We start from the raw sequence: 14,717 nt of genomic DNA on the forward strand, positions 1-14,717 counted from the left end.
CTGGTTTCTTTTGGAAAGAAGCCCAAATATGCTTACTATGAAACCATCTGAACAGTACATAATCTTAATGTATGGTTTTCATGGGAAAGTACAGGCACCTGAAGTTTAGCACTGTGTAAGTTAAACTTTCTCCTCAGTTCCTCCATTAAGCACCAAAAGCCTTTTAATATTGGCATCAAAATCAAAACAGCAGAGCAAAACATGGGCTTGGAGGACAACCTGAGCAAAGGAATTCCTTAGTGGGATTCCTGCATCTGAAACAGATCCAAGTCTTCCTGGAACTATGAGGCCGAATCTCCTTCAGATCAGAGTATTTAATACTCAAGTCTTCTTGCAAAGTACCAAAGCTGCCATGGCTGTCCCTGTTGGTCCCGGATGTAAATAACTTCATATAGCAAATGCAAGTTAGGAAATAGCCTAGCTCAAAAAAGATGAATCATAATGCACAGAGGAATACAAAGGGTATATTTCATCCCAAACCTCTGTATCACAAGCAGTTAACTGAAGTCAGTCCCACACCTAATTGCAGAACTAACCACAATCTAAGTAATCAAATACAGCACCTTCCATAAGCGCTACCATTCAAGACATAATTGATTTTTAGGCTGAAAGCAAAAGCTTTTGAAAAACAAAGTGAGTACTGGGGTTCTTAGATTTCTAAGTGACTATGATTTGAAGGCAGTTGAGGAAACCTGCATGTCTTTTGTCTGTGATGCTGTCTCTCAATTAATATTCCTACTGGGACTTTTCCATTGTCATTTTTTATTTCTTATTCTTTGCTTCCTGGTTCTATTAGCTATATTATGACCCTAAGGTTTAATATATTTTCTCCATTTAAAAGGGAAGATTTTAAAATGGATAAGCACACATTTGTCACCAATTTTCCTTGAAATGAGTTACTTAATTGCATTTTATGCCATTTAAAATCCATATCAAAATGTCTGAATTTTATGCAATCTCCAAAAATATCATATGCAAAAAGCACTCAGTGCGAGTGTTCCTATCTCCATGATTTACTTCACTCATTTGAGTCTAAAGAGATACAATAGATCACACTTCCAAACCTTTGATCAATCTTGTTGCCATCCTCTCAGCTCTTTCCAATTGTCTATGTTCTTAAAATGGGCTGCTCACAATGAATGCAACGCATCTTCTGTGCCTTAGATATCCAAAATTTGAACTGAATTCCACACAGACTGGGAAATACTATGAAAACAAGATCATATCCTAGTGATCTGGCGTATTTTGTCATTGGTTATGAGATGATCTATGTGATTGGATTTGAACACACTGCATTCATTCCACGTTAGCACTCCCAGCTGGGCGTTGACTGTCTATCCTTTCTTCTCACATGCAGGTCACAGCTGCACCCAATCCATCACTGCCCAAATTTACAGAAACATTTTCAGAAGTCCTTATGTGACTGGGTAGCCCGCATTACTTTTTTCAAAGGTGGCTTTTAAAAAATTTCATCCACAGCCTGAATAAAGGGCATGCTAACCGAGTGTGAGTTGACTCAAAATGTGGATGAAAAGGGAGGATATTAAGTCATTAGATTACGTTGAAACCAACTGAAGACATTTGAAGGAAGGATAAACTGTAACATGATGACAAATCGTCACCTGTTACATATACCAGGAAGCAGGCATTCATTTAACAGAAGCAGCATACGCAGCAGGAGGATCTCTTACCAGTAGTAAACAAATTCTATCAAACTAAAATATAATACCTTCATCACCTGAATGACAAATATAACACTAATTTCTAAGCCCTGTGCAAACATTATCATAATAACCTCAAGTACAAGTAATATTTCCCTTTTAGTATATTGAAAATATTATTCTATCTAATATGCAGTCTGATGGAGTTTGCATAAGAGAAATGCAATGCATACTATAGTACCCTGTAAACCCTTCTCACTAACAGCAGATGTAAGGAAGACAATGTGATCTATCACCAAGTGGTCAGAACGTGTAACCTCGAAAAATGGTGGAACACGGTGGTTTTTAAACACCTTTTTCATCTGGGTCTATCTGAGAAACTAGAAAGACTTCCAGCACAATTAAGACTCTGCCAAATTACAGCAACCTCCTCAGGCTGCTCTGAGCCTGAGCATTACTTGCTGTTCTGGTCCTGTCTTGACATGTCACTCTGATCCCCACTGCCATCTCTGGGTGCTTGTTAATTCAAGGCTTGTGAACATACTGTCCAAAGTCAGTCTTTTAAGTGTCCTCAGCCCCCATTTGCCTTGGGCTTTATGAGTTTTTTAAATCTTTATGCAGCTTCAGCCCTCTTGCCAAGCCAGTGAATAGGTGAGATCCCACCCAAACTTTATGACCAAGGACTTACATCTACCAGAAAAAAAAAAGTATATAGTGATTGGTTCCCTTACAACACACAGCAGACTTAACTGGTTAGTATAAATTTTGGCATACAAACTGTCTCTCATCTCTTTTTCTGACCAAAAAATTTGGTCAAACTGTATGTATTTTTTTCCTCTCCTTACAGAATAAAATGGGGCTTTAGCTACTCAGACTCCAAATTTTATTAATCTTAATTATAATTTCTGGCTTTGTTTATCACTGACACATTTTAAAATGGATGCTCTTATTCTAGAGAAACTTAATTTATGAATGAATTACAACACGAGGTATTCTGCCATAGTAAGAGGGACTACTCTTCTGAGAACCGAGTAACATGCATAACTGTCTGACCCATCATGCTTAGCATGTACAGTCAGTCTGTCCTTATTGCCTTTGGGCCAATTGAATACTGTTGCTCTAAAGACACTGTCATTAGAAATGTTAAGAATTCAGTCATTCTAACGTTCATAATTGCTGACATTGTTCCTACTTAATTACAACTATCTTTACTGCAAAAAGATGTCAGGTGATTAAAAATCACCCATTGTCCAAGTATATCTGCAACTGGTTTCAATTAGGGATCCTCTCTTGTGAGGTTCTCATGGGAAAAGTACCTAAAGCATTTCTGATAAACTATCAAATCTAAAATCCAAATTGATTTTTGCTATTTAACTAATGTGTCATTCTGAAAGTTACAGTTCAGTGTAAGTCTGAGCACCTTTTGGTTTTCATTTCACTTAGTCCACACCTGAAACAGATACTTTTCCAAAATAATTTTTAAAATTTGTTTGCCTTGTGCTTCTTGGCAGAACAGTGTATATTATCAGTCTCCCTTTCCTGTTTTAGTCTGGGTCTCTAACACAGGGTTTAGAACAAGGTCAGCAAGGAGTTCAGAGACAATTGTGTCCCTACAATTTTTTCTGTCTTTCTTTAAAATTGACTAGATTTCAGATAAATTATTTACTATTCTATTAGTTGTGTGCAGTTGTGCATTTAGTGAAGATAGCTGGAAAAATTAATGATAAAATGAAATTTCTGTGTTTCTTTGCTTTTAAGTGACATTCCAGTATCTATTACACACACCAAAAAAACCTGCCTAAAAAGAAGCAAGCTCCAGAGTAGCCCAAGAGCTTGTCATAAACCTGGCAGTTAGAGACGTTCCTGCAAGAAAAACATGAAACCTTTATTCAAAGCACTTCCCAGTCCTTGGAGCGATTCCAAAGGAAAGGTGAGTGTATTTAAGTAGCTTCATACATCAGGGTGATACTGTCCCACCTGACTTGTAGATGTCTACACATGAGCTAGCTGCCCCACTACAGCTAGTGAGGATCTAATCAATGAAGTTTAAGGGACAATGTAACCAAAAATGGGTCCATACTGTGAGTATGAGTTTAATCAGATCCCTGGAGTCTGCAATTCTAATAGCTGTCCCATTGGGCTGGGGACTTATGGGAGCAAACAGTAAGAGGTGAAGCAAGCCTTTCTTGGGGTTCCATAAAACATGATGGCCATATGGCCTATTACAGCTGTGGATTTTTTTCCAACTACATGACTTTTTTAATAATAAACACACTTCTTTGTTTGGCACCTTAGTATTATCTTTCCACAACACACTATTCAACAGTATTTAGTAAGATTTATATCAGTTGTGTGAGATCTGTTTTTCACTTCCTAAAGATTAATTTTTGGACTGTTAAAACCGTATTAGGAAGACAGTAATAACATAGGTATTGACCCCCGCACCTTTTCTGCAGCTGACCTATGATGACTAGTCCTGCCCTTGAAACCTCAACAAGAGGGAGTGGCCAACAAAGAGATACTTTACTATGCCTTCTCATTTCATTCTTCCAGGGCATTGCTTGGCTTGGGAGCTAGCAGGAAATCTTTCCTGTCTTTCTGATAGCACATTCTCCATGAGTCAGTTGTGGGATAAGGCCACAGCAAGCCCAAACAATGAATGAGCTCTAGACTGGAAGGATAGCTGTACAGAACAGCCTGGGCATGTTTTTACCATGAGGTGTATGACGTGTCAGACTTATCCCCTGCCTTTGAGCAGAAGAGGTGTTTTAGTTTGGGACAAAATCCGGAGCCCGTTTTGGAAAGAGAGCTGACGCTCTGTTTTAATGGCTGTGGACTAACTACTAGGCTTTTAGATGCAGAATGAACAAAGATGAAATGCTGTGACGTATCTGTCTTTTACACGTCATAGGCAGTATTTAGAGTTAAGTCATCTGCAAGGTTTTAAGGATCACAACGCTAGATTGAGGGTGCTCACTTAGTACCTAGCTGCAATAATGTACACTGTGAAGAGCTTTGAGGTATTCTAATAACCTAACTGGGCATAAAAATAAAAACACTAAAGCATGTCACTTCACAAATTTCACAAGGAATTCAAGCAACAGCAATTCAAAGCTATAATGTAATGGATATTCTCAGTTTGTTTCAGATGTCACATTAGCTGTTGAAAAAATCTGTTATAGAAAATGCTTGCTCTACACTTCTGCTGTGTTATAAAAAAATTTCCAGTAAAAATAATAACCAAGACCATAAAATCGTCATGCTGAAAAACTTATTAAATCTATAAGAAAAACTAGTATTCCACCATCTTTTAATAGAACAGCCTGTTTTTCCTTAATTTCTATTTCATTATTTCATAAATTCCTTTACTAAATTTGACACTCCATCACATATTCTAAAATGTATAGTGTTCAGTAAGATTGAGAGAATATCTAAACTTCCCATGATCAAACACAATCTGTTTATTTAGCAAAAAAAAAAAATCAGTCTTGTCTCCATTTTTGCTATTTGTCCAGTGAGAAAGGAAAACACAGTTTCTCAGAAAACATACAACAACTGAAAATTCCAAAGTAAATTAGTGATCCTGCACCCTCTTTTTCTTTATGAGGCTTTACAAAGTCTGCCTTTTCTTTAAGTTTTCATTCACTTAGAACCCAAGTGAGGTCAGACCTGACAGTCATTTTAAGTTGCACAGGTGAGGCATACCAAGATCTAAATAGGTGGGTTTCTTTTCCTTAGGTAGCTTCAGAGGTTAAAATCAGAACTAGTTAGAGAACTCTTTATCACTCATCTTTTTATGTATTATTTTTTGTCGTATTGTTGCACACAAGATTTAGCCACAAAACAGATGTGACAAAATTGCCAAGCTGCATTTTGATGTCACAGGCCAAAACAAAACCTATGATAAGAAAAAAGAGAAGTAGTGGAACCTTCACAGTAGCATATAAATTTTTATGAGTGCTCCAGAAAGCATATGCTCTATATAGCCTCTCCTAAAACAAAATTCTGTAGCTGCCATACCATGGCTTTCTCATATAACTTATGACATGTTTTGGTCATTCTTGTAGATTGTTTTGATACATAAATAATGTTTTCTACTGCATGCAAAGAGCATATTCAAAAGGATATTTAAGTCTTTCTATTTTTATTTTCACTGAGGTTTTCTTTTCAGTTTTTTTCTCTGTTTTTCTCAGTCAGTATAATACAACTGATATCTGTTTATTTAAATAACTGTCCTGAATTATCTTTCCCTGAATGAATCTTTACGTTCCATTTTATTTACTAAATAAAAAGGAGATATGGATACGCCAAACCAGTTCTTTCCAGTGCCACACTGCAGTTGTATGCAGGAGGCATACTAACTTTCCCAGACTATAAAAAGTTATTGTAGGTATTTTTCTCCATAAGACCTCTTTGTTCAGAAAACCTACCCTGTTCTTAAGAGTCTCAGTTTTCAGAGAATGGACACTGAGTGCACAGTGATATCCAAAAGCGATTTTGTGGAAACTCTGTACTTTTTACTGTGGTTTTTAACTTGCCTTTCTCTGGAATTTAGGTTTACACAATTACATAATTCTCATCCTCAGCCCCAACAAATCTTGAGCCTGTTGAACGATTTCATCCTCCTACAGCTGAGTGCCAGGTTGCTTCGAGTTAATATGTTCCCACCAATTTAGAGAAAATTGCTGGCAAGGTACAGAAGAGAGTACTGTTTTGGGTCTATCACTAAGGGAAGTGAAGGAATAATTCAACTCTCATCATTTACATGATGCAGAGGCCTGGCAGGGAGTATTATACACAGGTTTGAACAAAACTTTATATATTTTCTTGCCCAGCCAGAACAGTTATGGATGTTAGAGGAACTTAAGGTAAGTGAGAAGGGTAAACAGATGTGGGGAGGGTGAAAGGAGCTGAAGAAGGGGAATAGGTGACATAGGAGAAATCTGAGAGTCCCGTGAACAGTTTTAGGAAAGTGGTAGAAGGGGTCTGGAGGAATTACTTCTGTGCATGGGATGCAGAGGGCAATGGCAGGGAGACAGGGAGGGTACGTGGGCTATATGGACATAGGACAGACAAAAAAATTTAAAAATCTGTGTTAAATCAGTGGAAGGACCTCAGCAGAAGATTCACTGAGTGGAGCTTTGGGAGTTGCATTTTGAAGTGCAGTCATATTTCTGCCAAACAGTTATCTAAAACAGAGTAGGGAATCAAGAATAGATCTGACATGGCTTGGAAATAATATATGTGGAGAATTGCTTATAATCAGCCTATTCCCATGAGAAAAATGTTTCTTTAAATGAAGATGCAAATGATGTGACCAAGAGGGCAGATCTAACCACTTCCTGCATATTTTTAATTCTTCCAGGAAGGGGCCCAAAGCCCCTATACAGCAAAAATCATATGTTTTGTATACTAATGTTTAGAATGACTTTTCATTAAAGTATACTCTGAGTCAACAGTCAATGTAGTCATTTTGAAAGACTTCAGTCCTGTTTGAGATCTAACAAATGGATATTCTTTTCAGAGATCAGTATGGAGATTTACAGGCTAGAAAGAAAACTAGTAAACTGCAGTATGATAAGCCTGAGAGATTAATTCAAATTTAAATTAAGGACCTCTGGCCAGCACTTCCTCTAGGCATGAAACAAACTTACTAGTTTTTAATAACAATGTAGATAGTATACAGAGAGTGCACCACCCCAGGTAAATAATCCAGCCATAGCATGACATCAAGCTAAGTGAGGGTCAACCACAAGGACAGAATATAATCAAACCAATTTCAAATGGTATGGTAATGGTGAGATACTTCCAGCAATAGCCTAGCCCAAGTCCAAATCTGTACTATAAATAAACATTTATAATGACACAGTCACAAAATTTAAACTAACTAGTAATTTTTTTTACTCCTACTGTAACAGTAAAACTATACCTCAATACAACAGTCAGGATGAGAAGCAGAATTTTTAACAATGAGAGAATGATAGAGGATCTGAGTACATTTCAGTTCTTTCACGGAACAGCCAGCACTGAATGGCCAAATTCACGCAATCTCCCTCATCATTGTTTCCCACACTACCTCAACATGTGGCACTGACAGCATGGTATAGCTCAGGGTGGGGACAGCAAATGGTAAGAAATTTAGGCTTGGGGATGTTCTCCACCATTTGTGGTCAGGGCCACAGACATGGGAACAGCAATCTGTCAGTGAAAGCTGAGGCACGATGCTCCTTCTAAGTTCTGTAACTGTAGGAGAGTAGCTGGGGATACGTTAGGGGGTCAAACAATAAATAATATGCATGTGCATGACTGATTGGAAATAGCACACTGTTAAAAATATTTCTGAGAAGGTAACTTGAAACAGAAGATATTTCGGGAGCTGAGAAAGGAAACAAGTGAAGAAGAAAGCCTGGAGCAAGGGTGCACATAATCTCAAGGGCCCTACAGGCAAAGAGAAACCTGTGCCCATCTCTGTATGAGTGTCTATTGTAATATAACAAGATGAGACCATACCTTTCACCTCTCAGAAGTGTGAGCCTACAGCAAACTGCCCTGCTCATTCCACAATCTCCCCCAGGTAGCCTTGGTACAGAATCAGAATAAAACACAATATATATGTGGATGCAAAAAATACTGTTCTCTACTTTACTTAAGGCTGAAGAAGGTGTAGCAGACTGACGTAGAAAAATATTCTGTAACTGAGAATCTTTTAAACTTTAAAAAGAACAAAAAAGATGAAGGCAAGATTGCCTCTAAAGCCATTAAAAAGGTGAGAGGTTTTTCAAAGCCTGCTGAGTAGAAAAGTCATGCTTATTTTTAACAATTTCAAATTAAAAACTAACTTGAAATGAAGAGAAACAGAAGTTATTGTTATTTCTTTGCTCAGGGAACTAATATGCTTTGTACTGGAAATTAAGATGCTAAACTTATTTTGCATCCGTACAGTCACTGGAGACTCCCAGCAGCTCCCAGCTGTACCTGGGTATTCTGCTGACCAGGAGCATTTGAGTGCTTCTTTGCGGTAGCATAGCATAATCTGGGAATTCTTGGCACCAATGTTAATTGTTGTGGCCACATCTCCTGTATCTATGCCACTCCAGTCACACAAAGCCATTGAAAACTCACAGATCCTTTAGATGACACTTCCATTGGTGTGTAAAAATTTCTAAATCACACATATATATCTTTCCACCTCCTCTTCTAATTCAATGCAATAGGGCAACCTTAGGAAAAAGCAAATGCAATTGCATTCCAACAATTCCCACCTTTAGCTAAACAGGCAGCTGCTTCTACTCCCTTGCTAACTACAAAGTAGCTATAAAGAGTGCTAGACCTCAGCTGAAAATTCCTGAAAAAAGGAAAAAAGAAGGAAAAAAAGAAGCAGCAGCTACCGTTCCCATTTTCTCTTATATTTAGCCACAGCTGACAAATAAGCATGGAGGTTATGGAATTTGATTAATACAGCATGCAAAAGAATGTAATCTATTTTCATTTTCTTGAAAGGTACATTGCAATTTGGGGGGGGGGGGGGGGGGGGGGGGGGGGCAGTACAATGCTTAATGCATAGCACACTCACTTTTACCTGAAAACCTAAGGTAACATAGTTAACATAATAATTTCAGCCCAAACAGACAGGCAGTAAAATATAAATTATCATTTAGACTCCCCTTACAGACACCCACAGATAAATATAGAATTATTAATAAAAAAAGGAGATAATTTATGAAGAAGAAAAATCTTTTTTAGTTGTTGAAAGTTGTTTATATATGTGCTTTTGCTACACTGTTTCATAAGATAAAATCGTGTTTTGTTTAGTCTTAGGGCCAGGAGTAATACAAAATAAGGTTCAAAACTTAAAAATGTTGTATTGTTCTTACTAGTGTTTTTCTTATTATCCAATAGAAAAAAAAAAGGTAGTTTAAAGGAATTAATGAATTATAATAAATTGGGATATCTGCGGTAAGATACAAGTATTTAACAGAAAGTGATATTTATAAATAGTTAGGGCCTAATTGTAACCAACTACAAAAGTAAATAGATAAAAATAATATTCCCCTTAGTTATTCTGTATCAGAATTCCTGGATTTCAGGACGTAAAATTACTAGGATATGTAGACTGAAGGAGAAGGCTAGATAACACAAAATGAAAGTGATGCCACTGATGGAAAATATGTAACTTATACAACACAAAAAATAGTATAGCAAGGAAAAACTCTTGTATCTGTATAGTCTCTGCAAAGCCTGGAATGCAACAGTCTCTGCAAACGTACATACCCATTTGACAGCCCACATTCCAGAACTCTTGAGGATTATAATTTGAAGAGTTCGTTCTTGTTCCCTTGGGGTAGATTCTTGTAATGAATCTTGAAGTATGTGAAACAAACTCTTTAGCTGAAAAACAAAATGATAAAACCTTGGTAAGAAAAACTTTATTAATGAAGACATCCTATTTGAATAAATAATAATAAAATATAATAATCTGATCCAGCAATTTTTCTTTTTTTTTTTTTTTTTTTTTTTTTTTTTTTTTTTTTTTTACACAATCAGTATATCATATCAATGTATTTATATTTTAGGACATTTCTATACATGTTAACATTAGTATATGGGCCACTCTGAGATATGGCTGAAATCCCATTTTAAAACCTTAAAATGTGATAATATTTTGTGTATATTTGAATGTGATAGTATTTCTGTCTATAGTGCAGACTTTTGTTAAAGGTTCAATAACCAAGAATCATTCTTTCATGGAAATATTCTGTTTCTTCACGTCTTTGTTAGGTAAATATATGATTTTTATACTAAAGCCCATTGTGTTCTCATGGAAAATTGGAAAGACAAAACAGGAAATTGATCATAAAGCCCGCTCATTCTTTTATAGTTCAATAGAAAAAAAAACATCCCAAGATGATCTTAGCTTGATTGCTATTTTGAGGCTTAAATAAAATGACTGAATAATCTCAAGACGAGTGAACAGCACATTTCTAAAAGACACTTAATTAGTTCCTTTATAATCTTCAGAAGATGTTAACTATTCAAGCGAGTTGATTTTCTTCCTCCTAGCAGTGTTCCCTCCCACAAAGGCATAAACTAAACAGATGTGGAAAACTTCAAATTACTTCTATCTACACTATTCCTGTTTCGTAATTAAACAGAAAGCTTTACATTTCCAGGATCATCTCTCTGATCCTTTCCATCCTCCCCCACCCCCCTTTTTTTTTTTTTAATAGAACTGCTTTTATGTTCACTAGATTGCTAGAGGGACCAGAGAGGACTCTGACTATGGGTGGCTGGTAAGAGCCTACTTGTTTTGATGCTGTTCAATACCTTTCACCTAACCAACCACTGAATCATCTCCACAACGTGGTGGATGGCAGCTGGGCTGGCCCCGAATGAATGGGCCTGTGGCAGAGTTCATTCTCATGGTCAGTTATCTCTGTTCTTAACACTCCCTTAAGGCTGTTGGCAGACAGCTGGAGTTAAAACAGCAGAGGCTGCACTGTATTGGCTGCACCAAATGGAGACGCTCCAACACAGAATGAGTTTTGAATAATCCGGCTTGGCTGGTATGGAAGATCTGGTCCAGTGGAGCAAACTGCCTGCTATGGGGTTTATTCGTTCCGTCAATGTGGATTCTCTTATCTGCAGTTATCATCAAAGCCAGGGGTACTGCATGCCCAACTCCAGTGAGTGCTACAGACCATACATGGGGGGGGTGAAATCTATTCCACGCATTTTCAAGTATTGATAGTAACTTCTAAATTATTTGATGCAGAAAACAATGAATCAAAAGCTATTCATACATTTTGTATACTATGTTGATAATCGTTCTTATAAAAGTACATGAAATTAAAACAAAGCTGTTTCAATTTTCCTCACAAAACCAACTGAAATATAAAAATGCAGTGCAAATGACAAGATATGTCTAAAACAGTATCATAAAAACAACCAAATAAAATTGGACAGCATGTGTTTCATAAAATTTTAACCCTTCCAATGCCTAAGCAGTGAACCATAGCAACATTGTAACTTTTATCTGATTAAATCAAAAGAAATTACCTGAATGTGTTACAAATTTTCGTGCTCGAATCTCTCCAATTGAATTATTCTCATAGCACTTCTGATTAGCTAGGGAATGCTCAAAGCTCACAAACTTCTCAGATTTGGTATAAATCACAAGGTCCGACAACGCAATGGCAATTTTTATCTTCTTCATCTAATAATCATAATAGAAAATAATAGAAGAATAAAAAAATCACAATAACATATTTATTATTATTAACAATTCAGAAGAAACTATAATTTTGGATGCATAAAGCATGTGAAAAGGTGTCACAATTAATAAATATTTGATCTTAAGATATGACTTTTGATAGTGAGAGTTCATCCATTCAGAGACAATTAAGGTTATTGTCTCTATGTTCATCATAGCAATTGTAGGGTGAATGGAGAGATGCTTCCAATGCTTCCTAGCACTATGTTCTGTTGGACAGCTTTATCATTTCCCTGCTTCTGAGACTGGTATGTAAATTAACATAACTTTTCATGGCTCTTAACATTACTCATTTAAAATATATGTCCAGCTATATAATCCCAAATAGATAAAGTACTAGAAAAGGTATACTGGTAGGAAGTACTTGGAGAAAAAAAAAAAAAAAAAAAAAAAAAGACCAGGAGAATCTATACATCAATAGCACAAACTCAACTACAAAATGTAGAATAACAGGAGAATATCAAACAAGCAAATCAATCATAGGTTCATTGCTCTGAAGTTAGGAAAACTCTATTCTTCTTAAGATGGAAAGTTCTTTGGCCAAAGTCTTTGTTTAGCCTTGCTCCATTACCAAAGCAAGCAAAAGCAAAGGCTGCTGTACATTGAAGTGACTGAAATTTTACCAGCATCTTATCTCTTAAACTGAGGTACATTATGACCTCTTCATTTTACTTAGCATGAACTTGTGAGCTGATCAGTGGTAGTAGGCAGCAAAGAGCTGATGGTACTAATAATGTTTACATTCCATTAAAGCTTTTAAAGGCAAATTCTCATCGACAAAATAATAGGAATTGCCTGCTCATGGTTCTTAAACTACACAAAGTTCAAGTGCATTCATTATTCTGGGGCTATGTCCCATGAGGAGCAATAGGAGTCTACTGGCACAGAACTTCTGAATAATATAACTCTCTGGATGTGGAAGGCAGCGACACAGCCAAAGCCAACAGCATCACTAGGCTATCTTGGGTGTGGCTTCAAATGCTCTCCTACCCTCCAATAGAGCAAAAGAGTGGGACCTCAGAATAAATACTCCCACTCCAATAGAGTGAGACCCTGGAAACCATTTTCTCTTCTGCCTGTGAAACATGACCAGACATCTGTTATTGCTGCTGTTGATCAAGATGTATGTGGTATATGTTCTGGTCTGTAACGTGATGTTACAAATATAGGTGACCCTATTATCTGGAAATCTGGCCTTCCCTGTTCAAAGAGGACTCCATCCTTCCTCAGAATTTTTCCTTACTCTCTCTCTGTATCAGAAGGAAAGAAAAAGAAGCAAAGATCTTGACCTTCAAATCACTTAAAGAAAAGAAACACAGAGGAAGAGACACTGCCTCTCAGCAAAAACAGAGCCCTGAGGAGCATTGCCAGTCTATCTGCATTCAGATAATCAGAGCATGATGTGCAAAACTGACTGGATACTGGGTGCTTCCTGCCTGCTGAAAAAACTTGAACAAAGCAGTTTGAACCCTGATGAAGCAACAGATTTCCATGGCAGAGAATTACTATTTGGTTAAAAAAATAAGAAAGTTCAATTTGACTATTAAAAAAAAAAAATTACATCCAATTTTTACACTCTCTTTCAGAAATAGTATTTAATGTTAAGTCTCTACATGATAAATATAAAAATACCTTTTCTGTTATAAGTGCTTAAAAACGTTTTAGTGCAACCAGAACTCTACACCTAATTTCATGCATAAATCCAGAACAGAAGAAAACAGGGGAATGGGAGCTCTTCAAAATTTCCGTGATAGACTGGTGATCTGCAGGAAGAAACTCTTAACTCTGTCCTTTGTCATCAGGAACTGCTATGAGTGTTCTCCATGCGTAGCTCCAGGAGGGTCTTGAGACCAACAAAGCAGTTGGGCAGCTTTATCTTAGATCTATTGTGGTATTGAGCACCTGGGACAAGCACAAGACTTGAAAGTGAAAAATGCAGGTGGAGTTTAGGATGGGAGCACAGGGAAGGGTTGCTTTTTATTTGGATACCAAATTATGCTCCAGTTTGGAGTGTCTTGTAAGAATCAGGAAAACTGAAACCTTGAGCTAAAAAATATTATTTCAAAATATATTGCCCTAAGTAATTTTAAAGCCTACTTTTTAAATTTAGTCTCTATTTTAAGATAATATATTCCTTCTTTTTTAAAAAAAAAGCTGGCATACATCTATGTGTTTTCTAAATTCAGTTGAGACAAAGTTACCTTTGCCTTTTTTCGAGGTGGGTGTGAAGGTCTATGTTCACTTTTTCTTTTTGAAGAATCACTCTTTGGGTAAAGAGGGGCTTTTTCATCAGTCTCATCTTCGTCGGACATATTTTCGAATTCAGAAATTTCCCCTGTCTCACCATGACTGTCAAGATCTCTTCTGAGCATACCTTCCTCAGTTGTTCCAACTTTTTTATTTTTTACCAGAATTTTGAATTTTAATGCCTGTAGAAAAGAGGTTAAACAGTAGTAATTAGAATTATGTATGGACTAATTGTAGGTTTTCATATCTAGATATATTTGACCCACGTTCAAAGCTGTTTATTAAATATAATGAAGTGAGGTAACACAATGAACTGAAGATAAGATATCAGTGAGGCAGAAGTCAAAAGCAAATAAAACAAACAGAATCCGGGGATCAAAGTACAAAATAGAATGTGAATATCTAATCCCATGACAGGAAAAAAGGCTCTCCACCACACAGATACACAGATGCTGAAAATGTGAGCAAGATTAAGATAGGAAGTTAAGTGTCAGAGGTGATGGCCAGGTAAGATATAGGAGGCATATTTCTTTATTATG

The 14,717-nt window shown here is 36.7% G+C and overlaps 1 protein-coding gene across 1 annotated transcript in view; it reads right to left on the reverse strand.

Moving 5' to 3' along the window:
* Nucleotides 1-14,717, reverse strand: part of PLCZ1 (phospholipase C zeta 1) — a 54,091-nt gene that overhangs the window by 10,844 nt on the left and 28,530 nt on the right. Inside the window, exons 7-9 of the mRNA XM_076328761.1 lie at nucleotides 14,133-14,360; nucleotides 11,718-11,874; nucleotides 9,933-10,049 (exon numbers count right to left, since the gene is read on the reverse strand). Coding sequence (XP_076184876.1) covers nucleotides 9,933-10,049; nucleotides 11,718-11,874; nucleotides 14,133-14,360 — 502 coding nt within the window. The remainder of the gene's footprint in view (nucleotides 1-9,932; nucleotides 10,050-11,717; nucleotides 11,875-14,132; nucleotides 14,361-14,717) is intronic.

The sequence above is a fragment of the Aptenodytes patagonicus genome, chromosome 1 (assembly GCF_965638725.1).
Source record: "Aptenodytes patagonicus chromosome 1, bAptPat1.pri.cur, whole genome shotgun sequence".
NCBI lineage: Eukaryota > Metazoa > Chordata > Aves > Sphenisciformes > Spheniscidae > Aptenodytes > Aptenodytes patagonicus.